This window comes from Aotus nancymaae, unplaced genomic scaffold, assembly GCF_030222135.1.
Source record: "Aotus nancymaae isolate 86718 unplaced genomic scaffold, 86718_ANA_hifiasm-v0.15.2.pri h1tg000032l_0, whole genome shotgun sequence".
Classification (NCBI taxonomy): Eukaryota; Metazoa; Chordata; class Mammalia; order Primates; family Aotidae; genus Aotus; species Aotus nancymaae.
The window spans coordinates 12,292,363-12,317,788 of record NW_026988445.1 but is presented as its reverse complement, the minus strand read 5'-3'; the positions used below and the strand labels follow the sequence as shown (position 1 = coordinate 12,317,788).

The following is a 25,426-nucleotide window of genomic DNA, read 5'->3' as shown; positions in this document are numbered from 1 at the left end:
CTATTTCTGCGCTTTAGAAATCCCCCCAAGAAACAGAAGATTCTGATCTGGAAAACTTCTGCATCAAGGATGGTCTCTCTAAGGCACTCCACACAACTGCCTCTGAATTTATATGTCCCTTTTTGCTGTGTCATGTTCTTCAATTAAAATATGCCATTCCCTCCAGAGCCCTGTAGAAAGAACCGTATTAACAGCTAAAGAGAGTTGAAATCAAGTCAATCCCTGTGGCAAGGAGTGCCAGTAATTAGAAAACAAAAAAAAAGGCACCATCTTCACCATTCCTCCCAGTTGTGGTGGTGTTTCTAGAGACTGGGTCTCACGCTGCCCCAGGCTGGAGTGCAGTGGCATAACCTTGGCCCACCGCAGCCTGAACCTCCTGGACTCAAGTGGTCCTCCCACCTCAGTCTCCCTCCCAGTAGCTGGGACTACAGGTGTGCACCACTGTGCCTGGCTAATTTTATTTTATTTTTATTTATTTTTTTGTAGAGATGGGGATCTCACTATGTTACCCACGCTGATCTCAAACTCCTGGGCTCAAGCAATCCTCCTTCCTGCCAAAGTGCTGGGATTACAGGCACAAGCCACTACACCCAGCCCTTCCCCGTTGTTAGTACCTGACAAATGCTGTGGACCAAAGCAACATGGATCTTTCTCTCGGTTCTGGTTTATAAATGTACTTAGTAGCTCACATTTAGGTCAAAGAAATTTAGACAAAGCTTGAAACCATCTATTTGTAAATTGTAGAGTCAACAAATGGCTGAACTCTGGGCAAAGAATAACATCACTTTGAGAAAAAAGTTTTCCCCTTATACAAGAGACACATGCTTATGGTATCAGTTAGCTGTTGCCATAAGAATGTTACATAACAAATAATTCCAAAATCCAGTGCCTTAAACAATAGCCATTTATACTTGCTCACACATCTAAAGCATGGTTGGCAGTCACTGGCTCTAGCAGGCTTGGCTCTGAGCTACAGGTGGGCTCAGGCACGTTCCCCACACCTCTCATGCTCCTTGAACCAGTGGATTGGACTTGCCAATGACAGAATTTCAGAAGGGAGAACAGAAATAGCCAATGACTCTTACAAACTCGACACATACTCCCACGCCTGCCCACTTTGCAGTGGACAAATCCTGTCACCTGGCAGAGCCAAGTATCAGTGGGGAGAGGAAATATACTCTGCTTATAAGAGGAGGAACTGCAAAATCATATAGCAAAGGTCATAGGGACCAGGCTAAGCTGCTTCAGGGGCATGTGATCTGTGCAGCTGCACAAGGCCCTATGCTGGGAAGGGCCCCACCTCTGTTTAAATGTTTGGCATCATCTTCTGACATGGAGCCTCATATTGCCATTTTTCACGAGGCCCTGCCAATTATGTAGACGGTCCTGGAAAGAGGGGAGGGTAAGGAAGCATTAATAATAATGCAATCTCATTTAACAAAACTGACTTTTCACTGTGAAAGTGTCATATCCACTCCCCATCTCCTCCAACCCCTGCTTTCAGAACCACATCATGGAATCTCTGCAGTGGATTCAGGCTGCTACTGGCAGCCTCACTTCACATCGTAACTCCTCTGTAAGACAGAGCTGTGGCTCTGGGAAGCTTGAATGAGGAAGAGACACAAGTATCCATTAGTGGGAACACCTGTGGTCCTATCACCACTGCATTTCCGGCACTAAACCTGGAGCATCTGCTCCTTCCCACCAGGCTCCCCAGTGAACTCAACAGCCCACTCACCCCCAAACCCTACCCACACATCCTCCTTCTCCATGTTGTGATGGGAAGGCCCAATGAGAGAATGAAAATAATCCATCTACTACAGCTGTTTACATCCACAAATGTCAGGAAAAACCTGCAGTGGGACTGAACAAATTCTTGGGAAAATTAGGACATGAACTGGAGAATCATAGAACTGTCAAGCCAGAAAGGACATCCCAAACTATGCAACTAAATGCACCCAACATTGGGCAGGCTCAGTCTAACTCAAAATCATCTCAGACATGAACTTGTCTAACTTCATCTAAGGGGCCGGGCATGGTGGCTCACGCCTGTAACCCCAGCACTTTGGGATGCTGAGGCAGGTGGATGACCTGAGGTCAGGAGTTCAAGACCAGCCTGGCCAACATGGCGAAACCTCATCTCTACTAAAAATACAAAAATTAGCTGTGCATGGTAGCACATGCCTGTAGTCGTAGGTACTCAGGAGGCTGAGGCAAGATCACTGGGAGGATTTGGACCTGGGAGGCAGAGGTTGCAGTGAGCCAAGATCGTGCCACTGCACTCTAGCTTGGACAACAAAGAGAGACTCTGTCTCAAAAAATAAAAATAAAAAATCCTAACTTTGTCTGAGAAATGTGAACATTTCACAACTAGTCCCAAAGTTTGATGACCACCACTGATGACGCACGTTTCTCCTTAGTCTCACACCGATCGTTTGGGCTCACTTTCCTCAAACTATTCGCTAAACTTGCAGATGCAACCGGAGTCAGCCTCCTCCCCATGAGAACCCTTTATGTGCCTGCAAGCAGCAGTCACACCGACCTCTGCCTTCCAGGATGCGTCCTGCTCCCAAACCTGCACTTTGTAGGGGCCCCACAGAGCTCATGATATGCTCTAGTGGGAAGAGCTGCTCAAGAGGCAAGTGGCTCTTGTCATAAAAAAATGAATCATGAGCACAAGTTGACACAAGAATCCTGCAGTTCAGACAATTACCCAAAGAATACATTTTCTGATAATTACAGAGCTAAAATTGGATCCACTTTGAAAATCCCTTCCTTTCTCCCAAGAAAGCTGAGGAGGTGGTTTAACAACAATCAGCTGCTGAGATGCATCACATTCTAGGGTGTTTAGGAGGCTAGTTCCAAGAAATTCTTAGAAGGTGCAGTTCCCAGAAGGTGGTGCTGCTAACTAGACCCATTAACCTGCCCCACCATCCCCAACACGTGCTCACAGCTTGGGAATCAGAACTCAGAAGCCCATGCAAAATGAGAGAGACAGGAGGGAGGAGGCCCAGGCCAGTCCACCTTGTGATGCTGCTCAAACATTAAATAGCATTTACCTAAGAAAATGAGAGGGGATGCTAAGAGGGGGTGCAGCCAGCCAAGGATTATCTTGACCAGCCTCAGCACCAAGGGTGTGCATAGGGATGTTATAAAGGGTTTTAGGTAGGAGCTAAGGGTTAGGATGATAATAATATTTAATATGCATTGCACACTTATGAGCCAGATATATATTATCTCACTTAATTCTCACACACCTCTGTGAGCACAGTACTGTTAATTTTACCCCAGTTTAGTCACACTGAGGCACACACTGTGGGTTACATAAATAATAAGGGCAGAGGCAGGATTTGGAAGTAGAAGTTTGCATACTCACTTTTATATTTGGAAGGTTACAAATATAAAGATCCCAGAATTGGCTGAGAGCAGATATCAGGACCACTGAAATATAGACTACAAGGGGGTAGAGGGTATAAGCATTACAGAATAAAATCGGACAGAAGAAACTGTAGGTTAGAGATCTTCTGTGTCAATAATGAATACAAATATTAAGTTAAACAATTTTTAAATACAAATCTTACATAAGGAGTAAATGTAATAAAATATGTAAATTTTGTACTATGTCATGGACACTACTGAAATGAAGAAATGGAAAGATTATTGACTAAGCTAGTGATCCCAAGGAGGAGGATTTAGATGACAGAAGTGCCAGAAAGTTGGCACTCATTCACTTAGTAAATACTCAGCACCTTCAATGGGCTATGCGTTGCTCTACATTCTATGTCATATGCCATGATGGTGCATGAAACACAGCTGCTGACCTTCCAGAACTGGCATTCTAGCGAGAGGAGACAGACCGGCGAGAATAGTGTTACCAACTTAACTACATAACACATGAGCTACAAGACCTCAAGGGCTAGACAAAAGCATCTATAATTTGAAATTATATTAAGAAATAAACGATGTTGAAATCATCCTCATAAAACAAAATTGCTCAGTTTTTAATAAAAGCATAAGCTTTAAACAGAAGTATAACTAAGCATTAACCAGCTTCCCCTATACAGCCGACCTCCTTATAGCCGCTTACTGCTTAAAAGTCTCATTGTCTCTGTCACAAGGTCCTAACTTCTATAGATAACACCTTTAACATTAAAAAAAAAAAAACCAACTTTCCCATTTGAGATATTTTCTAGATCCTGATTCCACCAGGCCCACTGACACCAGCCAGTCTGCGAACTCCCTCCAAGGAACTGACTCAGTACAAGAATGCAGTTTCTATATCCTTATGATTTTATCTCCCATGCCCTAACCAATCAGCAAACCCCAGTTCTTCAGCCCACCACCAACCAAAATTCCCTTTAAAGTCCCAGCCCAAAACTTCTCAAGGAGGCAGATTTGAGATTCCCTGGTGCCTCCTTGTTTGGCTGCCATACAATTACTAAGCTCTTTCTCTGCTGCAACTCCTGCTGTCTCAGTGTATTGGTATGTTACCATGCAAGGGTGCAAAACTGGTGGTCCTGGTATGAAGCTGATGGTCCTGTAACAATGATTATATCACTGAAAACAATCCAGGTATCCAGGGCACACAGAAGAACTAACAATCAATTGTTAAAAGTAGATGTGTGTAGGGCAAGAGGACTGGAGAAGGAAAAAGATTCCACAAAGAAAGAAAGAAAGCTGGGCTGAGCATAGTGGCTCATGCCTGTAATTCCAGCATTTTGAGAGGCCAAGGTGGGAGGATCACTTGAAGCCAGGAGTTTGAGACCAGCGTGGACAACAAAGCAAGAACCTATCTCTACAAAAAATAAAAGTCAGCCAGGCATGGTGCTGCATGCCTGTAGTTCTAGCTACTCAGGAGGCTGAGGCAGGAAAATTGCTTGAGCCCAGGAACTCAAGGCTGCAGTGAGTTATGATTGCACCCCTGCACTCCAGCCTAGGTGGCAGAGCAAGACCCTGTCTCAAATAAATAAAGTTGTAGGTACATGGCTCATTTCTGCCTTGAATTAGTGAAGAGGTGCTGGCTACTCCAGTGCCACTCCCCATGGGAGCCAGAAAACTGTCAGGCTGCAGAAGATGTGATCATGCAATCACAACACCTTCTTGAAGTCACTGTTTCATGTCCTCTGATGTCTATCTTTTCTCCCTGGCATTTTCCATAACCAAGAGCAGCAACTACATTTGACTTCCCAGAAGCTGTAGTAGAGGCAGTGGCATGGGAGAAAGGAGCATGTACAAATGAAAAGGTCAAAAGGCAGGAAAATGTACTTAGAGTACAATGTTTCTTGGAGCAAAATGTCTCAGTTTATTGTTTAAAGAAACTTATGCAAATGATATGCAAATTTGCAAAAAGTACCGCCAATCCTTGCATAGTGTGCTTACTTTCATACCCTTGGCTCTGATCTTTAAAAGGTCCAGGGCTGCAAGGCTGTGGACCACAGGACCACAGGACCACAGGACCTTGGCCATTGCCTGCTACCTGACCAGAGTCAGTGGTCAAGAAGTATAAAAGGATCAGCAGGGCTAAAAGGTGATGGATATGGAACATTGTTCTGCCTGAGAACACGGGATGGTATATTCAGGATGGGAGAAAAAGGGGCAACTTAGAGTCTGAAAGGCAAAACTTTGATTTTGTTTTGATCCATTCTGTGCCACTTAGCTGTCAAGTCTTAAAGAACAAACCAGAGACTATAAAAGCACCAGCTGGAGCAGGTTATGAGTATCTAAGATATTATCTGGAAAAATAATGTATAAATTTATGAATTCATATTATGTTATTTTCCTAATAAGTCTTTATTCTTTGGATTATAAACATTTTCATATATAGGTTTTATCTGAGCATATTTCCCTGCTGTATCATACAAGATATGGGATTCTAACACACTGTCTTTCTTAGAAGATATTAAAAACAAGTAATTAGCCAGAAAAATAACTGGCTTCTTGATTAAGCTCTCTTCTCAATGAAAGGTATCATTACTGAAATACCAGAAAAAACTTTAAAAGCTTACAAAATAGTTTCCCCTCCATCAATGTTGGTATGACATTTTATTTCTGTCCTATTCATATAAGGCTCAAAAACTACTTTTGGGCTGACAGGTGGCTTTCTTATGGCCTGTGTTCATCCACTCTGTCCAGAGCTTAGGGATGTCCTTTGGTTATTTACCAGCAAGTTGCCATTCTCCATATTTTGCTGCAAAAAGCACATACTTTCTTGACTGGAAAGAGACACAGGGGCCCCCAGCTATGGCACAGAGCTGTGCTAAATACCAAGCTTGAATTGTGTGTGCCTACATGCGCTTCCTGAATGAGTCTAGGGAAATTGTAACATAGTACCCATCCATTCAGAGCAACTCTCTGAATGACATGACTCTGCCTTTAATAACACCTCCTTATCCCACCCATCCAGCACTCTCAATGATGCTGACAATCAAATTGCAAAGCTGAGTGACAGGCTGAAACCTCAAAGGGAACCCAGCATCTAGTTAAAAACTTCCCAAGGTCAGCAGGGAGTGTTCCTGAGCCCAGCACCAGACAGGAACAAAGGCCCTGTGGCAACAGCAGCTGGAAATGCCATCCATCATCATGCAAAGATAAAGAGTCTCTAAATCCAACCAGAGGGCACTTGCAAATATCCAGGGCTGTGCTGACACTTTGATAGATGGCCACCTCCTTTAATTAGCTCCTCCTGTCTCTGGAGGTTTCCAAAGAACTGATCGCTAGCTCCCACCTCCCCTTTCCCTGCCACCATTTGCCTTCCTGGGTGGACAGGACTGGAGCAGACACTGAGCCTCACCAGACTCTTTCACCGTGTGCCCACCCACCACCACGTGACTCTCCATCCTCCGGCATGAAGCTACCACACTGACCTTTCGCAGAAGGAAGCAGATGCGCTCGATGTTCCTCAGCCGCTCCCTCTATCAGGATGCACAAGAAAGAAACGAGAGGGCAGGTTAGGGGTTCTGCTAAAACAGCATGAGAAGGCCCTGCAATGAGCCCTAATAGTGGACAGAATCCACCAGAGACCCCTGCTACGCACATGGCCAGCATGCTCCCACCCAATGACTTTTTCTAACAGAGATTCTGATTTTCTTCCCTCTACCTTGTCATGGTCATTTGCTCTTAACAGAACTCTCCCAGCAAACAGTATGGCCCCATCTTCCCTCTCAGTCCAGCATAGATTTCTATTCTTTTATCTACAGTCAAGTCTCTCTCAGCTTCCATGTACACATAAGGTGGTCAAACTGCAGAATGGTACCTCATGTTCATGGAATATCCTAAAGCCTGCAGCCGGCCCTCCCAGGAGGACTTCCCATTTGGGTCTCAAAGAGCATATGTGCCCTCATTAGTATCTAACGTAGACAAGTTCTCTGCCTGCTGGTTTTGTTTTTCTAAAGTGAGTCTATTTGGAAGAAGCAATCTCCCACTAAATTAGACACCAGTGACGCACCCAGGCTCAGGCTTTTCAAGAAGTTCAAGTCCATCAAGGCCTGGCTCACTGCCAAGGGAAGGTAGGACGATGGCCCGTGGCTGGGCAGGTGATGATGCCCACAACATGCACTAAATGCCATTGCCTCCCTTTTCCTTCAATGACTTCAACGATTTGCAAAGCCACACTGAACACAGCTGTGGCATCACCCGGTGCTTCATTACTGAGGCAATTTGGTTGCTGTAGATGGAATGGTAATGAGATTCCTTGGGAATCCAGAAAGGACAGGTGGCTTGGACACTTCATTTCCCTAATTAAATCATAAATATAGTGATTCCTGTGCCTCCTGTAACCCCAGAGGAAGGAGCCCACATCAGGATATATTAGTGTCCACATGGCTAGCAAGACACATTGCATACTCCTCACACATGTGTGCATACACAAGCACACACACTTATGTGCACACACGCCTGAAAGGAGATGCTGCAAGACACATACTAGCTCCTTCTCCAGGAGGCCAGAGCCCCTGAAGGACAACATCTACCATTAATTTAAAGTAATACTGAATGCCCAGCTGGTAAAAGGAAGGGAAAACATGAGAAATGAGAAAAACAGAGCATTCCTCCTCCTCTCCATCCCAAAGGGTCCAACAATATTAGAAGCTTCAGGGCATCTTAAATCCAAATGGGCCTCATGCCCTCATTGAGAGACGCATCATACGGATCAGCAATTATTTGTGACACACAAGTCCTTCCAGGGCTGGAGTCACCAATCAGTGAAGTAGCTTTCTTAAGCCACCTGAGTCTGAAATGCTGCTCTGGGGGCTCTACAGAGGTCTAAGAGCTTGCAGAAGAGTTAAATGAGGCATTCGAAGCATTTAACTTCCTGCCAGGGAGTAACATCATAAAAACTGGGAAAACGTGTCTAGCACTTTTCCATTTAGGGTTCTTACTTTTGTTTTTGTTTTAAATACGAGACAAGAGTCTTTTCCCCAGGGGCACCTAGAGTCTTTATTCTGTACATGAGCTTCATAGGGCCCAGGCTCCTTAATTAATCGTTAACTAATTAGAACTGTGCCTTTAACGATAGGAGTAAAAAAAGAGAACTGAGATTTAATTTCTATGCCACCACTTCAATATTCATCCAATGTTTAATCAACAAGTATCTATGGGGCACCTACTATGTGCAAACGCTATTCCTGCACTGGCCTTTCACAGAAGCTCCCTAGAGAGTATATACTAGTCCTGATTTTCTTAATTCTGTCTAATTTTCCTTATTCTTCACCAAGGTGAGCTGGAAAAGGTTCCATAAAAAATATTTCATGGTTTCACCAATCACATGCAACCCAGCATGGAATCTGCATGATACAATTTAGTGGCAGGACAAATTCCTTCCCTCGCATTTGCCCTGGAATCATACAGGAAAGCTTTGGGTGTCTAAGTGAGCTGCCTATTAATTTGAGCCCAAACAATTAGAAGGAAGGAAGGTAAGCTCTTGTCTTCCCTGGCATTTCTACATGAAAGTATCTCTGTCTCAGACTAGAGCCGCTCACTGCACCTGGTAGATATTGACAGACCAGGTGTGTACTGTTGGTGCCAAACACAAAAACATCCAGAAAGACATGAGACCCAGAGTGAAACCTTTCAGCCCTGACAGATCCAAATTATCCCAGGTGCAAGTGAGGCTGGTAGGTGGAAGCAAAATAGATTTTAATATTTATAAGTTCATGAAATACAGAAAGTTTTCAAGTAGATCTTGCAGGTTCTTTAAACTTGCATCAAAACTTGCTTTGAAACAGTCTGGCTCTATTTCATGGAATCAAAAAATATACCAAAGCTGACCTCAGATATTATATCAGGTCTCTTAAAGAGACAACATAGGGGAGGGGGTAGGATGGCAGGCTTTGGAGACTGGCAAACCTGGGTTCAAGTCCTGGCTTCACCACTCATGAGCTCTGAATCTCTGCTCAAAAGAGTTCATTTTGTGGCTTATAAATTGGGTTAATGATGCCTGTCTCACAGCATTATTGTGAGGATTACAGATTATGTATATGAAGTTCCTAGCACATAGTAAAAACTCAAAAAAATTACAACTCCAGTAACAGACCTCGACTTTCTAGAAGGGGACCCTGAAGCCTGGTTCTTCCATAGGGCCTTTGGTCCTCCCTAAAAGCATATCCTTCTTCACGGGGCCTGCAGCGAAGGAGAACAGACCTCTTTGTCCCAGCTACTCAAGAACGGCGCCATAAACATTCCGGGCTAAGATGGTACCATGATAGCAGAGCCTGTTGTTCTCTCTACAACTTCTGGCTGAAAAGGTCAACAAAGCTACTCAAAGAGGCAAAAAATTGGCTTCGCGCTGGAAACCATGGCCTGGAAGGAACTTCAGCTACACACAGAACCAGTGGATTTAGATTGAGAAACACACTTGAATGAACTGTGTGTGCACCACCCTTTGAACTCAGAAGTGCTGGTCTGGAGTAAGTTTGGAAAAGGCTCTGTCCACATACAGGGTTGGTCCCTGGCTCTGGGACGTGGACTGCACTGACCAGAGAAACAAACACCCAAAACACCCACCCCCACCCAGCATCCATTCAGAAGCTACCAGTCAGAGGCACAGCCAGGGCACAGGGGAAGGGTGGCACGTAGGGCCTGCCAAGCTAGACAAGCAGGAAGACGCCAGGAGCCACACATGCTGGGGCAGGTGGCCTTTCACATCCTGAACCCAGACCAGAGCAATCAGACTGCACCAAATTCTCCAGGCAGAGGTGAGCTGACCTCAGACACACAGAACCACCTGAGATGAATGCTTGCTGGGCGACAGATATGGGGCCAGGGGCTTTGTGCATCAACCCACCCTCCACATCTCCATCTGAGAAACCTGGTGCCCAAGTGGAGAGTGCAGCATGGGACATCCATTCATGGTGCTCATGTGCCTGCAAGCACGCTGGCCAACACAGAGCCTCTTTCCTTGTTTAAGGATGATTAATCAAAACACATGAGCACCAGGCTTTAAGGACTCAAGTGCCACAGCACAGTAGACAATTTCCCTGGGTTACTGGGACAGTCATACCTGATGTGCAAGAGACCTCAGCACACTTCAGGTGTGAGAAGGCTCCTTGACAACCTTGAGCCAGGTGGGGAGGCACAGTGGAGCAAGAGTGTTCTTTATGTACTCAAATCATTCACATTCTCACCCTCTTTCCCAGGCCCTGGGTAGCTTGGGGTGACAGCACCTTCCCGTCACGAGTACCCACTACTTACCGCATGAACAGGGTTGCATTGGTCTATGGGGCTCTTAAAATCCGTCCTTAACTCATCAAAGGCAATTATCTGAAACAGAAAACAGAGATTTGAGGTGTTAGTGCACATATGAGTCAATACGCCATGTCCAAAGCCTCTGTGGATTTGCTTCCAAATAATACAAGAAAAAGGAAGAGGCTGTAGATGGCACGAGATTGGCCAGCAGCCGGTGACTGTCGAAGCTGGCAATAAGCACACGGGGTTGATTATATTCTTCTGTCTACTGTGTATGCTTAAAATTGTCCTCAGTAAGGTTTTTTAAGTATTCTGTGCTTTACAACGATGTACAGAAAGTCTACTGTGCTGAGGGCATGTTAGGATTTAGATAAAAGCACAAAAAATTTAAAACTTCAAACCACTACTTTCAGTTCCTTTCCTTCCAGGAAGGGCTATTTATTTTTTATTTGTGTGTATGTGGGCAGAAAGGGTGACTGGAAGTAAAACAGACAGAAATCAGGTGAGAGGGAAAAGAAAAACAGGGCAGTAGAGTTGACAGTTACAGAAATAACCAATCTCTAGATGTCCACAAGCCTGGACAGGCGGCTCTCTGAGCAGTCAGCGCTTCACAGCACAGTCCTTTGAACTTCGGTCCTAAGTTCATTTTGGACGAAGACTCAGAACTCCCCAGAGAGCAAGTTTCCCCATAAGCCTGGAGGAAAGAATGTTGGAGAGGACTACTCCGGTCACAGAATGAGGCACGGCCCATCCACAGAAAGACCTAACTGACAGTGAAGGTTCACAAGCCCACATTCTAACCGCAGCTACCTGGTCTACTGCAGGAAGAATAAATACTAGAACAAGGTGGGATTTGGCCAGCGGAGTGTCCTTTCTTAGGGTGTGGAAGCCTTGGGTGCTCTCAGTGAAGTCTCTCCTATTGAAAATAAACAGACATGGCCAGGCGCGGTGGCTCACGCCTGTAATCCCAGCACTTTCAGAGGCCGAGGCGAGTGGCTCACCTGAAGTCAGGAATTTGAGACCAGCCTGCCCAACATGGTGAAACCCCGTCTCTACTAAAAACACAAAAATTAGCTAGGTTTAGTGGCATATACCTGTAATCCCTGCTACTCAGGAAGCTGAGGTAGGAAAATCGCCTGAACCCAGGAGGTGGAGGTTGCAGTGAACTGAGATCGAGCCACTGCACTCCAGCCTGGTGACAGAGTGAGACTCTGAGAAGACAGACAGACAGAGGAAAGAAAGAAGAGAAAGAAAGAGAAAGAAAGGGAGAGGAGGGGAGGGTGGGAGGGAAGGAAGGAAGGGAAAGGGGAAGTGGAAGGGGAAGGGAAGGAAAAAGAAAGAGAGAGAGAGAAAAAAAACAGAAACAAAGAAAATAAACAGACATAACCAACTCCCCAGGAAGGCACATCCCAGGGGTCCCTGAACACTTGGCAGAATTGCTGAAGCAAGGAAGCAAGCTTCCCACCCCGCAATGTCCCCAATCCAGCAACATGGGGCTGAGAGTAAGCACCAAGCGAGAGAAAACAACTTCCCTCTACAAAGCAAGTAGAATTTTAGAGCAGTCATATGTCATCCTGATTTCAATCCTCCTACAGAATTTGAAGAAAATTTCAGTATAACTTGTATTAAACCAACACATTTTTATATCGTCCCTTGCCAGATAGTTAATTATCCAGCCTGTACAACTCTTTAGTAACAAGAAACTCACCACTTACTGAGGATGCTCATTCCATTTCTGGCTACCTCTAATTAATCATTGCTTTCCTTATTAAACTAATATATGACTCCCTGAAGCTTCCACCCACAGCCTAAGCCAGGGTCAGCAAACTACAGCGTGAAGGCCAAATCCAGCCTGCTACCCATTTTTGTTCAACCTGTGAGCTAAGAATTATTTTGTTGGTGGTGTTTTGGAGACAGAGTCTCACTCTGTCGGCCAGGCTAGAATGCAGTGGCACGATATTGGCTCACTGCAACCTCTGTCTCCTGGGCTCAAACAATTCTCCTGCCTCAGCCTCCCAAGTAGCTGGGATTACAGGTGTGTGTCACCACGCCTGGCTAATTTTTGTATTTTTAGTACAGATGGGGTTTCATGTTTTTAACATTTTTTAAAAATAATTGAAATAAACCAAAAGGAGAATATTTTGTGGCATGTGAAAATTATATTAAAATTCAAGTTTCAGTATCCATAGATAAAGGTTTACTGGAATATAGTAGCATTCATTCTCTTATCTACACTGCTTTTGCACAATGGCAGGGTTGAGCCTTACAGGCTGTAAGGCTCACAAAACCCAAAATGTTTACTATTTTGCCTTTTGTAGAAAAAATCTGCTGACCCCAGCCTATTCTTTCATTTGCCCTCTAGAGCTATCCTCTCCAATATGATAGCCACTAGCCACATGTAGCTATTAAAGCTTAAACTTTTAATTAATTAAATTAAAAATTCAGTTCATAGGCACATTTTAGTTGTTCAACAACCCTATCTATCTAGCAGCTATTACACAGCACAGGTATAAAACATCCCCATTACCACAGAAAGTTCTACCAGACAGCACTGCTTTAGAAGCACATAGGATGGGTCAAATCACTCTTCCACAAAGAATCCCTGTAAGTACTGTCAGCTACAGTGACCTCAGCAAATCTTTCTTCTTCAAGTTAAATCTCTCCAACCATTGTTTACACAAACTGGCACTAAGCTGCCTCCTCATCCTGATTGTCCACCACTGATGTTTCAGGTTGTAAATGTCCATTCTCAAATGTGACTGTCAGTATTAAACACTAGATTCAAGGTGAGGGTGGCTGGCACAGACAGTAAGAATGTCACTCACCTCCGCTGTTCTATAGTCTATGCTTCTTTTAATCCAGCCTGATTGCATTAGCTTTTTTGTGGCCATATCACATTCCTGGCTTTATTCTGAATTTGCATTCCCTAAAAACCCTAGGTCTTTTTTCATGTGCTTCAGTTAAACTCAGACCACCTCGTTCTGCACAAGCATTGTTGGGTTTGGAGGCCTAAGAGCAGGAACTAATCTCTATCCTGATTAATTCCTCCCTATTCAATCTGGTCTATTGGTCACATCTTTTGAGACATTGACCTATCTCCCAACTATTATGCAAATCCTAATAAACAAAATATCCTCAATACCCACATCCACATTCACTCTGATATAAATGTAAACCAAGCAGGACCAAGGGCAGAGCTCTGAGCTCACCATTCCTAGCTCCTGTGAGGCTGACATTGATTTTCCTGGCACCTATTATCTATCCAGTTATAAAGACAGTTCACTACATTTTGATCCAGTCACTGATAGCAAGTATCTGAATAGCTGCAGAAATCCACAAGTGTTAGCGCACCACATACAGGACCCCAGCAGAGAAGCCGGGTGCCCATGGAGGAAAGGGAGCCAAGCCCCCCAACGGTGGACAGCCCTCATCCCCAGTCCTGCCCCAGGGCCCGTGTCCCTGTCTGAGTGCAGGGAGGTGGGTCTGGACTGAACAGAACAAAGGTAGCTGGAGCTTGAAGTAGGAGAGAAGAGCCAATGGGGAGCTGGAGCTGTTCAGCCAGGCTGAGAGCCAGTAACCCTGCCTCGGCCCACCTCAGCGCCTCGCCTGGCGCAGACGAAGGAGGCCTGAAGAGTGGCTTATGCCTTTGAGCTCCATGAGATAAGAGGTCCTTCATGAGTGTTTTCTGATGAGGTGATGGCAGTGCATCCATGAGGACGGAGGCTTTTAGCCTCCCTGTCCCCAGTATCTACTCACCAATGTATCTATCCAATCACCTAACATTCAGCCAGCATCCTTTATACACAGGCACTGGGCTAACCACTGCAGACACAAAAATCAACAAGACTGGTGCCTGTGCTCACCAAGTTCCTAGTCTAGAGGGGGAGACCGCCATGTAGACAGGCCACTGTGCTACAGTGTGATGAGGGCTACCAAGACGATTGTAATAACAGCTATCAGGTACTGCCTGCTCACCATGTCACGTGCTGGGCTACATGCTGCACATGCTTTTTATCATTTAATCCTTTGACCACCCAAAGGATTAAATGGGACCAATAATAGTACCTATCTCACTATTATTGGTCCCATTTCAGAGATGAAGAAACTGAGGCCCAAAGTAGTTAAGTTACTTGCCCAAGATCACTCTTTGGTGCCAAGATCCAAACCAAGGCCTGCCTAACACTTAAAACCTGAGCAATACCATTACATTCTTCTGCCTCCAAGTACATACAGAGAAAAGTAAATAAGGAGTCAGAAGACATACAGAAGAATGAACAGCCGTCCCCATGGAACCAAAGCAAAGCTTCCCTGAGGAGCCAGGGTTTTGGCCCCCCGCCGCCTAGCACTAATTCATAAATAGATTCCCAGTCCCAGCCTCCTGACCTGTCTGAGGGTAGAAGCCAAGGGCCCCACAGTGTAGTCTCATCTTTTGAGTGTGGCAGACTTCTATCTAGCACCAAGCCTTAGCATCAGCAATGGACTGAGTGTGATAAGCACAATGATGTAAGGATGGGCAGATGAGCAGCCTGCACAGTTTAATTCAGCTGAATGCACAGACCGGCCTGTGTGTGTGTCCTACAAGGTTCCATTGCACCCTGAGGCCCAGCCACTGACAATACAGGTTTAACTGCTGAACTTTACCTGAACTTTAACTGCTAAACCAACAACAAGATCACTTCATTTCTCACTCCTGTCTTTAAAACATTTTTACATTTAATGCAGTAAAATTCACACTTTTTGATGAAAAGTTCTGTGAATTTTGACAAATGCAGTCATGCGATCACCACCACAATCAAGACACACAACAGTTCTATCACCCCCAAAATCCCCTTCTGCAATGCCCCCACCACCACCATGTCTCACCCCTGCCCCTGCCCAGCAACCACTAATCTGTTCTCCATCCCTCCAGTTTTGTCTCCTCCAGAAAGTCACATAAATGGAATCATGGAATATGCAGGCTTCTGAGCCTGCTTTCTTTTGTAAGCATAAGTAAATACACTATGGGTTTAAGTTTAACCCACACTGTTGCCTGTATCAACGATTGGTTCCTTTTTATTGCCGAGTAGTACTCCATCGTACAGATGAACTATGGTTTATTTATCTGCCTGTTAAAGGACATTTGGGTTGTTTCCAGGTTTTGACAATTATGAATAAAGCTGCTATAAACATCTACACAAGGGCTTTTATCTAAACACAAGTTTTCAATTTCCTTGGACAAATAGGAGGGTCCATGTGGTAAGTGTGGGTTTAATTTATAAGAAACTGACAAACTGTTTTCCAAAGTGGCTGCACTATTTTGCATTCCCACAAGCAACATGAGCCTTCCAATTACTCCACATCCTAGACAAAACTAAGCACTGTGAGTTTGATTTTTGGTTGTTTTGTCTGGTTTTTTTTAGTCATTTCAGTAGGTGTGTTGAGGTATCGCTATAGTTGTAATTTGCATTCCTCCACTGACTAAGGATGCTGAGTATCTTTTCATGGGCTTAGTTGCCATCTGTACATCTTTTTTGATGAAATGGTGCCCAAATAATTTTATCTTTTAAAACAAAATTAGCTGATTGTTTTGTTACTGATAATCTTTGAGAGTTCTTTATATATTTTGGATACAAGTGTCTTGTCAAATATGTAATTTGCAACTACTGTTTTCTATGCTGTGGCTTGTCATTTCATTTTTGACAGTATGCTTCTCAGAGCAAAAGTTTTTCACTTTAACACTAGTTTATCCAATTTACTCATTTTTCTTTTATGGATCATATTTTGGTATTCAATCTATGAACTCTTTTGGATCTAAGAACTTCTAAGATCACAAAGGTTTTCACTAATTTTTTTTTCTAAAGCTTAAGAGTTTTCTCTGTGGGAAAGCTTAAACTACAAATTCAATTTATTTAATAGATTTAGGACTATTTCAGTTATCTATTTCCTATGACATGAGCTTTGATAGTTTGTGATTTCAAGGAATTGGCCCATTTCATCAAAGTTGTCAAATTTGCAGATTTATATTGGGAGCCATGCCTATTTTTATATTTCGCCCTCCCTCATTGAACGTCTCCCCTGCTTTTTTTCTCACCAGACTTTTGAGATGGAGGCTTCAGTGATTACAGAAAATGTAAGACAAGTTGGCAGCAAAGCAGTGGAAACAAAGCAAGAGCGATCGTTCTTCCCCAAGTCGAATAACTGAAGTCCTTGAAAGCCAGGTTGCCTCTGTGCTGCCTGGGGCTGGGCCCTGCCTGAAAAAGTGGGGCAAGGACGAGGCTCTGGGGTAGAAAACTGGAGGTCCTGAGGAGACGCAGCACCAGAGGGAGAGAGAAGGATCAAGTTATATCAGTAACATAATGCAATATATATGGGCAGACAGCAGGACTTAGTGGAGTACCAGGCTGGAGGCTTGAGAAGCAGAGCCAGGGGAAGCCACTAAGAAGTCCAGAAAGGAGGGCAGCTACAGACAGAGAACACTCTAGATGTGAAGCTGTTTCTATGAACATTGAACCCTGTTCCTACCATCACTGGGCTTAGGCAAGTTCAGCCCAAAAGGCCCTGCCCCAACCCTCCAGCCTATGGCCTCTCCCTCTTCCCCCAATCACAGGACCATGAAGCAACGATCCACGAAAGCTCACTGTGCAGAGCCTCACCAAGGACTACCGCAAGGTCAGTCGCTGCTCAGGTCTGCCCTAAGCCTAGATCGTCCGGATTCCATCCAGCCTCAAAAGTTGGGAAACTATAAAGCATCTCATGCTTCCTTCTTTGGGTTCACAGAATTTATAATCAGGAGATTTTTTAAAAGTTATCTCATTTGTTTGAAATCATTATTTTGCTAAAAATAACCATGTTATACTATGGCAAAAAATAAAAATAAAAAACCTTCCTGCAAGATGAAGAAATGATCAAAATGTCAATGTGCATTAGCTAATGAGTCCCCAGGGCTGCCCCATCAGAGCTGAGCATTAGAAGAGGCTGGTTTTCTCTGGGACTTTCTCTTCCCTGCATTTGCTCCTCTTACTTCTGCAAGCTCTTAAATGGTTGAGACCTCACTACCTTGCATGTGTATTGCATTATCTTATTGACATAACTTGACCTGCGCAAGTACTCTGTGAACTGAATAGGGATGTCCCCCTAGGACACAAGTTCTGGAGACCAAGACCCAGAGTGTTTGAATGACGTACTCCACCTTACGTGATGAGTGAGGGACAACCCACACTGGACCCAGGTCTCTGAGTCTTTGACCAGTTAGTGCTCCATCCAGCACACTGTGCTGCCCCTCTTGACTTGAACCGGTAAACGGAAAGTGTTGGGCTACCGAAGAGGCCCAGAAAATGTTGACTGGAGACCCACGATGCACCTGGCACCATTTCTGGCTCTCTAGAACAGTAGTGAGAAAGAAGAAAAGGTCCCTGCCTTCATAGAAATTATAATCAAGGGTAAGAGTGGAAGAGATAATTAACAAATAGATAATAAAAGCATCAGAAAATGGCAGACTGTGTGAAGAAAATAAAACAGCTAAGAAGAAGAAATAGAATTGGGAGTAGAGAGGGAGATGGTCAAGAAAGGCTCTCTGAGGAGGTATCTTTTAAGCGGAGAGACCTGAATGACCAGGAGCCAGACGAGGAAAGGTCTGGGAAGAAATTTCCAGAGATGGAAATCATGCTGCAGATGCCAGAAGCAGGAAATAAACTTGGCAGGTGTGAGGCACGGAAAGGCCTGCACAGGGGAAGCCAGAGAGTGAGACGGACAGCAGGGAGAGGGGAGGTCAAGGCTCAGGGCTGGCCAGGATCCCACTTGTGCAGGGTTCATCCAACTGCAGCTCCCCAAAGTAGACGGTGTGACAAGGTCTACCTACGTTAGGAAGGGCAATCTGCTTTACCAATTTAAATATTAATCTCATCCAAAAACACCCTCACAGAAACATCCAGAATAATGTTTGGCCACATAGCTAGACACCACAGCCAAGTCAAATTGACACGCAAAGTTAACCATCACAAGCCCCCAATACTAGGGACTGTCACAGGCTCCAGGCAGTGTGCTGGGCCCTGGCCAGGGGGGCTTGGTTGGAAGATGGCAGAGTGATGACCAGTGGGTCCTTTTCACATGTGAGAAAACATCAGAAATCACGGCATCCAGCATCTTGGCACATGCTCATCTTAGGAAGGAAGCTGCCTTACAGCAAGGTGGGAAAAGTGTGTGACCCAGCCTCCTCCACTTAGGGATGAGGAGCCTCAGGACCACAGAAGAAAGGGACCTGTCCTGGCACTCTCACCCTCAGAGCCTGCACAGGGTCGCTTATCATTGTCTCAGGAGCAGTGTCCACTCTCATCATGAGTGGGGACCGTCTGTGCTGTGGGGTACCCAGAACAGGCTCTACAAAAGGATGGGGCTGGGCCAATTCCAAAGCCGAGCCTTAAGGACCACGAGCACCTTGGACTCCGTAGGAGGAGGGCCGCTGCTCAGGAAAATGAGACCCAGCCCTTCTGCTGCCACACCCTCCATGCCTGAGCAGCAGCCCCGAGTGCCCAGATCTGCCCGTGCCACTGCCTTCTAAGTCCTCGCACAGCCACACTCCCTTCTCACACCACAAGTACATGAAGTGCCACTGACTCCACGCCCCTCTCTCCCGAACAGGTGCTGCCTCTTTAGAGTGAAGAGTCCTGGATCTGAAGGAGGTCTCACTTGCATCCTGACCCTGCCAGTTCCCAGCTGTGTGACCTGGAACTTGTCATTTCACTCCTCCAGGTCGTGGCTTCCTTATCCATAAAATGAGAATAATCCCTACCTCAACTGGTTGCTATGAGTGCAAAATGGGGTGATACAGACTATGGCACCATATAGACAGAAATAAAGACTGCTGGATGTGGGGGTGGGGGGAATGCCATTGTGTAAAAGGCACAACAGTGTCATTGTTACACATGCCATGCGAGTCAGCATGTCTCGGTTCAAATCCAAATTCTACCTCATTTATTCGTGTGACTCTGGGCAAAGTGTTTAAGCCCTCCAAGCCTCAGTGTCCTCAAGTATAAAGAGGAGATAGTAGTGGTTTCTTGGTTCCTACTTCATATCGTTACTTTGACGATTAAATGAAATAATGTACAACAAGCACTGGGCGCAATGCCTAGCACATAAAGTTAAAACATTAATATCATTACTTACATTTCTGTAATTATTACCATGCAGATGTTTGGGCCCAACCCTCTGGTCTCAGGGCTCTCCTCCCCTTTCTGGCCTTGAACATGATCATAAGCAACACACCATCGGAATCAGGAGAATCCAGGCACTGTAGGGGAAAGCCAGGGTAGGGGAGTAGGTAAGAGCCATGGCAGAGCCACTCTGATGACACAGGTGGGTGATAAAGCCAGCATGGCCCATCCTGTTACAGGTGGAAACCTGAGCTCAGAGTTGCCAGGACAGAGGCTGGAGATCAGCAGATGAGCTGAGAACGGAGGCATCGGCTGCCCCAGAAGAGTCCCTAGACCTGAATCATGAGTACAAATTGGGAAACACAGGATACGCTGGTTTATTTGCCATCATGTGCCAGAATCTGCAGACACAGCTGGTTCTGACACAGCTTCCCTGGTCCCCGTCTAGTTAACAGGAAACAAAGACACCCCAGAGCCATGCAATTCTGGGACTAAAGCCAAGTGAGCAGGAGACCAGGCAGACCTAGCCCCAGCTGACTTGCTTCAGCTGACAGCACAGCGGTCCTCAACTCCAGCCAGCAGCCATCTGGGTCAGGGTGAAATCCAGAGAGAAGAGAATGAGAAGGCCCTTTCCTGCTGACCTGTCATAGGCATAGGCCAGGCAGTCACTCTGAACAGCTCAAGCAGTGAGTGAGGGGTTGGCAAGAAGTAGCGGCAGCCTGCAATGTGCTGGGACCTCCCCCGGGCAGTCAGGCCAGAATCCCCTGCTCCACCAGCCCCCTAACTCAGCCAGCCCACCAGCACTACACCTGGGCCTGCACACGAAGTACATTGGGACCACAGAGCCTACCACCGGGTAACTGCCCCCAGCCCCAGGTTCCCCCTCCTCTCACCAAATGTATGCGTGCTCTGGCATCCTTGGTTCTCAAACAAAAGAATGCAGGACCAATTTCTGGCTCAAATGTTTGGTGATCTTCCAGACACCCTTTTGGAGTCCCTGCTTTCAGCCTCCCTCCTTCTGGTCCAATGTCCTTTACTCCTTGGGTGCTTCTTCGACACCTAGGCCTCAAGGGCCCATGGCCAGCCCAGCCCTGCTCAGCTCTGGGGGAGCATGCACCCAAGAGTGAGTGTAGATGTGCACCAGAAAGGTTCCCCAAAGAATCTTCCATGAAGAGCCATCATTACTCATTCCTAAAAATACTTAACTAAGCATCTACCATCTGCCAGGCACTGTCTTAGGAGCTAGAGATACAACAAAAAGCAAGGCAGACAGGAGCTGGCCTCTACCAGCCTCCACCCATTCTGTGTTGACTCTGAAAACACAATGGCTTCTGGGCATGGTAGCCGATTGACAGGGCATCAATTGCTCACCTGAATATGGACTCTTTTAATCAAACTGAAGATAGAACATGTATAAAGGAGCACAGTTAATGCCAGCTCCAGGCCAGAACTTAAGTTTTTAAAAGTTGTTGGTGACCGGTTGCTTGTAGTTTGAGACAACATCATTGATCCAAGCAAGGCCCTCTCTTACTTATATATTTGTTCATTCATTCATTCATTCATTTCCTTCTAGCCCATTAGCCCTTTTGCTCCATCCTTGGCAATTATTGTTTTATGTTTCATGTGTATCTTTCTGTTCCTTGTGTTCTTACAAAATGTGTATTCTCTATGTGTGCATAGATTTTAAATTTACCTAACTCATATCCCATGCTTTCTTATCTTTTGCCCTCAGGAGTGTAGCTCCAGGGCTCCATGGGAGTGGCCACTATACTTTGTCTAACCACGCTACCAGCGAGAAACAGACTTGACCATGTTACCTCAAATAATGTCACAAAATCCTAATTTATGTCACCTTAGGGATTGGTATGCCAATTTCTTTGGGATTTATACCTAGGAGTGGAACTGTTGGGTCATGGGGTTTAACTGGACTGACTGTCCTCCTTGACTTCCCTTCAAAGTGGTTACATTCCCCCAGCAGAGCTGTGGCTTCTCTGTCCCACATCCCCTCAGACATGGGGCAGAATCCAGCTTTCCAGCATTTGCAGTCTAATAGGTAAAGTGCAATCTCTCTGTTGTTTTAATGTGCACCTCTCCAGAGACGATCTGGAGCAATTCTTTGTATAAAGGGCTAGCCTTTGGAGTTTCTTTTTCTGTTCGTTGTCTGCTTAAATGCTTTGCCCATTTTTCAATAAGATCGCTGCCTTTTTCTCTTTTTGATTTGTCCTGATTGCTGGTATGCTGTAGATGTGAATCTCTTTCAATTTTAGGCATTTTGATACCTTCTCTCATCAGTCACCTGTTGATTAATTAATTCCGTGGCTACTGTGTCCTTCACTGAATGAAAATCAATTCCACTCTTTTTTGCCTCATATTTTATACTTTCTGAAGCTTAAGAAGTTCTTCCTTGTCCCTAAGACACAAAGACTCTTACATTACTTTATATTTTATTTATGAAATTCGAGGATTCTAATTCGTCTTTCCTGTCGTCTGATGCCAGTATCTGGAACTGTGCCAGGTCAACTCACGAGTCACAGTTACTTCATTCACTGAATATTTAATGAGCACTTACTATGTATAAGACACTGTGCTGGGAGCTGCAGACAGAAGACAAGGCATAGTCCCTGGACAAGATGACAGAAGTGGACTAAGAACTCCATGTGGCAAGAGATGAGAAAGGGCAACCCTAAGTAGAAGGAATGAAATTTCAATTTGCAAACTGCCCAGGAGGAAGACGTCACAATCTCAGCAGGCACATGTCAACTATACGCAAGTAACGTGACAATCATGCAGACATTTGGGGTAGCCCAAGAATAGTGAAGACTATCACTGGGGGATCTAGAATTCCTCTCCTAGTCTAGAAGAACTTATACTAGGACTTGAATGATAGAGTCTAAAGTTCTCAAAACCAAATGCAGAATCAACTACTAACAAAAAAACTTCTAAAATGCACTGGCTCAGCCTCCATGGCGTACCCAATGGATGGACTCCTTCTGTGTAAAGACATTTTTCAGCAGCCGTTTCCTCCAAACCTGCAGAAATCCATGAACTGGCGATTGAAGGCTGAGCCATGGCTCTTCGTAAAAACCTCCATGGGCTCCTAAGACAAGTGCCCACTCTCATGATGGCCTGCAGAAAAACTCACCCCAACCAGGAGGACACCTATGCACTTTTTTAAGATTCTTCTAAATAGCACCATCCACTTTGGGAAATTTTAAAAGCCAGGCATTATACATTTATTAATTAAAATACATCAGTGGAAAAATAGCAACCACAGTATCAACTCAGAATACAACCAGAGCATAGAGGACATGATCCTGCTGGAACCCTTAACAGACCTGGGCCAAGGCCAGTCAGAAAGCAGGATGGATTATTTCACAGCACATCAACACCTCCCAGTACCAGCTGTCTGCATGCTCAGAGAAAGGTCTGTCACCTGGGCTCGTGGAAGGGGCATGGTGTGGAAGTCAGGAACCTGAGTTTGGGTTCTGGCTTGGCTTTTGACTGTGTGATTTTGAATAATCCCTTTACCCGCTATGCCTTAGTGTCCTCATGTGCAAAATTAGCACATTGGATTGCATCAGTATTTCTGAATATGGAACAGGGTTGGGAAACATTTCAGAATTCCTTAGGAAAGTTGCCAAAATACAAGGGGGCACAGACCCTGCCCTGTACCTGCCAAATCAAAACCAGAGGGTGGCTTGGCCAGACCGGTCGAGAGCCACCTGACTGGTTACACGTGGCTTGGGGATTGTTTGCACATCACCTGAAGCATCCCTCAGGCAAAAGAAGCCTAGCAAGCTAGGCTCCTTAAGAACCTACAGACAGAATCCTTGGGCTTATCACTAAACCTACTGACTCTTACCTGTAGATATCACTCCAGGGTGCTGGGGAAACAGGATTGGGGAGGGAGGAACTGTAAATCTCTTGGCAAATACAAACATCTTCCATGTCCTAACCTAGGTCCATAAACCCTGAATCTAAAACACAGCTTTGATCTCATAAGTGAGTCCTACCACATATGAGTAGATGCAAAGAATGCAAAAAACACATACAAAGAATCCTCGGGGTTATGTGTTATGGGTGCCTTGGGGATTGCAGGAGGTACTGCTCCAGGTAAGGAGACACTGTTCATGGCTGCACTCCAAGCACCTGGATCAGGGCGAGGCACACAGTGGTTACTCAGTAAGTATCTACTGAAAGAATGAATGAATGAGTTTACCTATCTTCATATCCATGGCCCAGTGCTTGCAATAAATGTTAAATGAGCAAATATAAAACATTTTAAACTTTTAAAAATGCTTTCATAAATCCTTCATTAGTTGATCACAGCAACCCACCCAGTTCTTCATTTAGATAAAGTAGGTTAGCTCCTTCTCTATCCCAGACTATCTTCCTAGTGTGTGTAAGGAGAAATTATCTCTTCACTAAAGATGGAGCCTGGGAGTATCCAGTGTACAGTAGGGTAGTTCTGAGGCCCAGTCACATGTCTATCCATCACACAGCAGGTCCCAGGATTCAGAACTTCTATCCAGCCCATGCGGTCCCCAACCTACTAATCAACTAACTGAATGCGCACATATTCAAGAGTGTGTAATACTCTACCTTATAAAAAAATTATTTCAAGTGGCTTATCAGAAATACATAGAGAAAAATAATTGAAAATAAAAATTAGGGCCAGGCGCAGTGGCTCACGCCTGTAATTCCAACACTTTGGGAGACCAAGGTTGGCAGATCACCTGAGGTCGGGAGTTCAAGACCAGCCTGACCAACATGGAGAAACCCCATCTCTACTAAAAATACAAAATTAGCTGGGCGTGGTGGTGCATGCTTGTAATCCCAGCTACTCGGGAGGCTGAGGCAGGAGAATCGCTTGAATCCGGGAGGCAGAGCTTGCGGTGAGCCGAGATCGTGCCATTGCACTCCAGCCTGGGCAACAAGAGTGAAAACTCCACCTCAAAATAAATAAATAAAATAAAATAAAAATTAGACCCAGAAAAGAAAACAGAGGTGGGGAAGAGAGAGAGAGAAAGAGAGACAGACAGACAGACACACACACACACACACACACACACACCCCAAGACTGCAAGGCCCCCAAAGAGCCATGGTGGTGCACACCTGTAGTCCTAGCTACTCAAGAGGCTGAGGCAGGAGAATCGCTTAAGCCCAGGAGTTCAAGTCTGCAGTAATCTATTATTGCACCACTGCACTCCAGCTTGGGCGACAGAGCAAGACCTTGTCTCTAAAACAAAATTAAAATTAAAAATAAGTTTCCCAGAAGCTTAAGTGGAAAGAGAAATCAGTTACGTAGCTGTCCATGTCCATAAACAAAAAGGGTACCAGGTCCTCAGGAGAAACTATTCCCAAAACTCATATCTAAAAGTTATTTTCTGTATATATTTTAACTACAATGGAGAATACTGCACCCCCATAGCACACACACCAATGGGCATTAAACTGTTTGTTGAAGCATCCCTCAATGATAACTAAGAATTGAATACAAAATGCAACCCAGCAAAAATATTTGATGGAGGAGGTAAGACAAGGCAACGTGGTCCAAATTTTGAACGTGCTTCAGTCATCTTCCATCAATCGACTTCACAACTAGTGAAACTAGTCC

The 25,426-nt window shown here is 45.0% G+C and overlaps 1 protein-coding gene across 9 annotated transcripts in view; it reads right to left on the bottom strand.

Annotated features, from left to right (window-relative positions):
- The window catches only part of CNIH3 (cornichon family AMPA receptor auxiliary protein 3), a 296,652-nt gene that overhangs the window by 48,171 nt on the left and 223,055 nt on the right, over positions 1–25,426 (bottom strand). For all 9 annotated transcript variants that reach the window (XM_021677326.2, XM_012459766.3, XM_021677324.2 and 6 more), the window contains 2 exons: positions 10,687–10,755; positions 6,864–6,911 (listed from right to left, as the gene is read on the bottom strand). In XM_021677326.2, the coding sequence (XP_021533001.1) occupies positions 6,864–6,911; positions 10,687–10,755 (117 nt within the window). The remainder of the gene's footprint in view (positions 1–6,863; positions 6,912–10,686; positions 10,756–25,426) is intronic.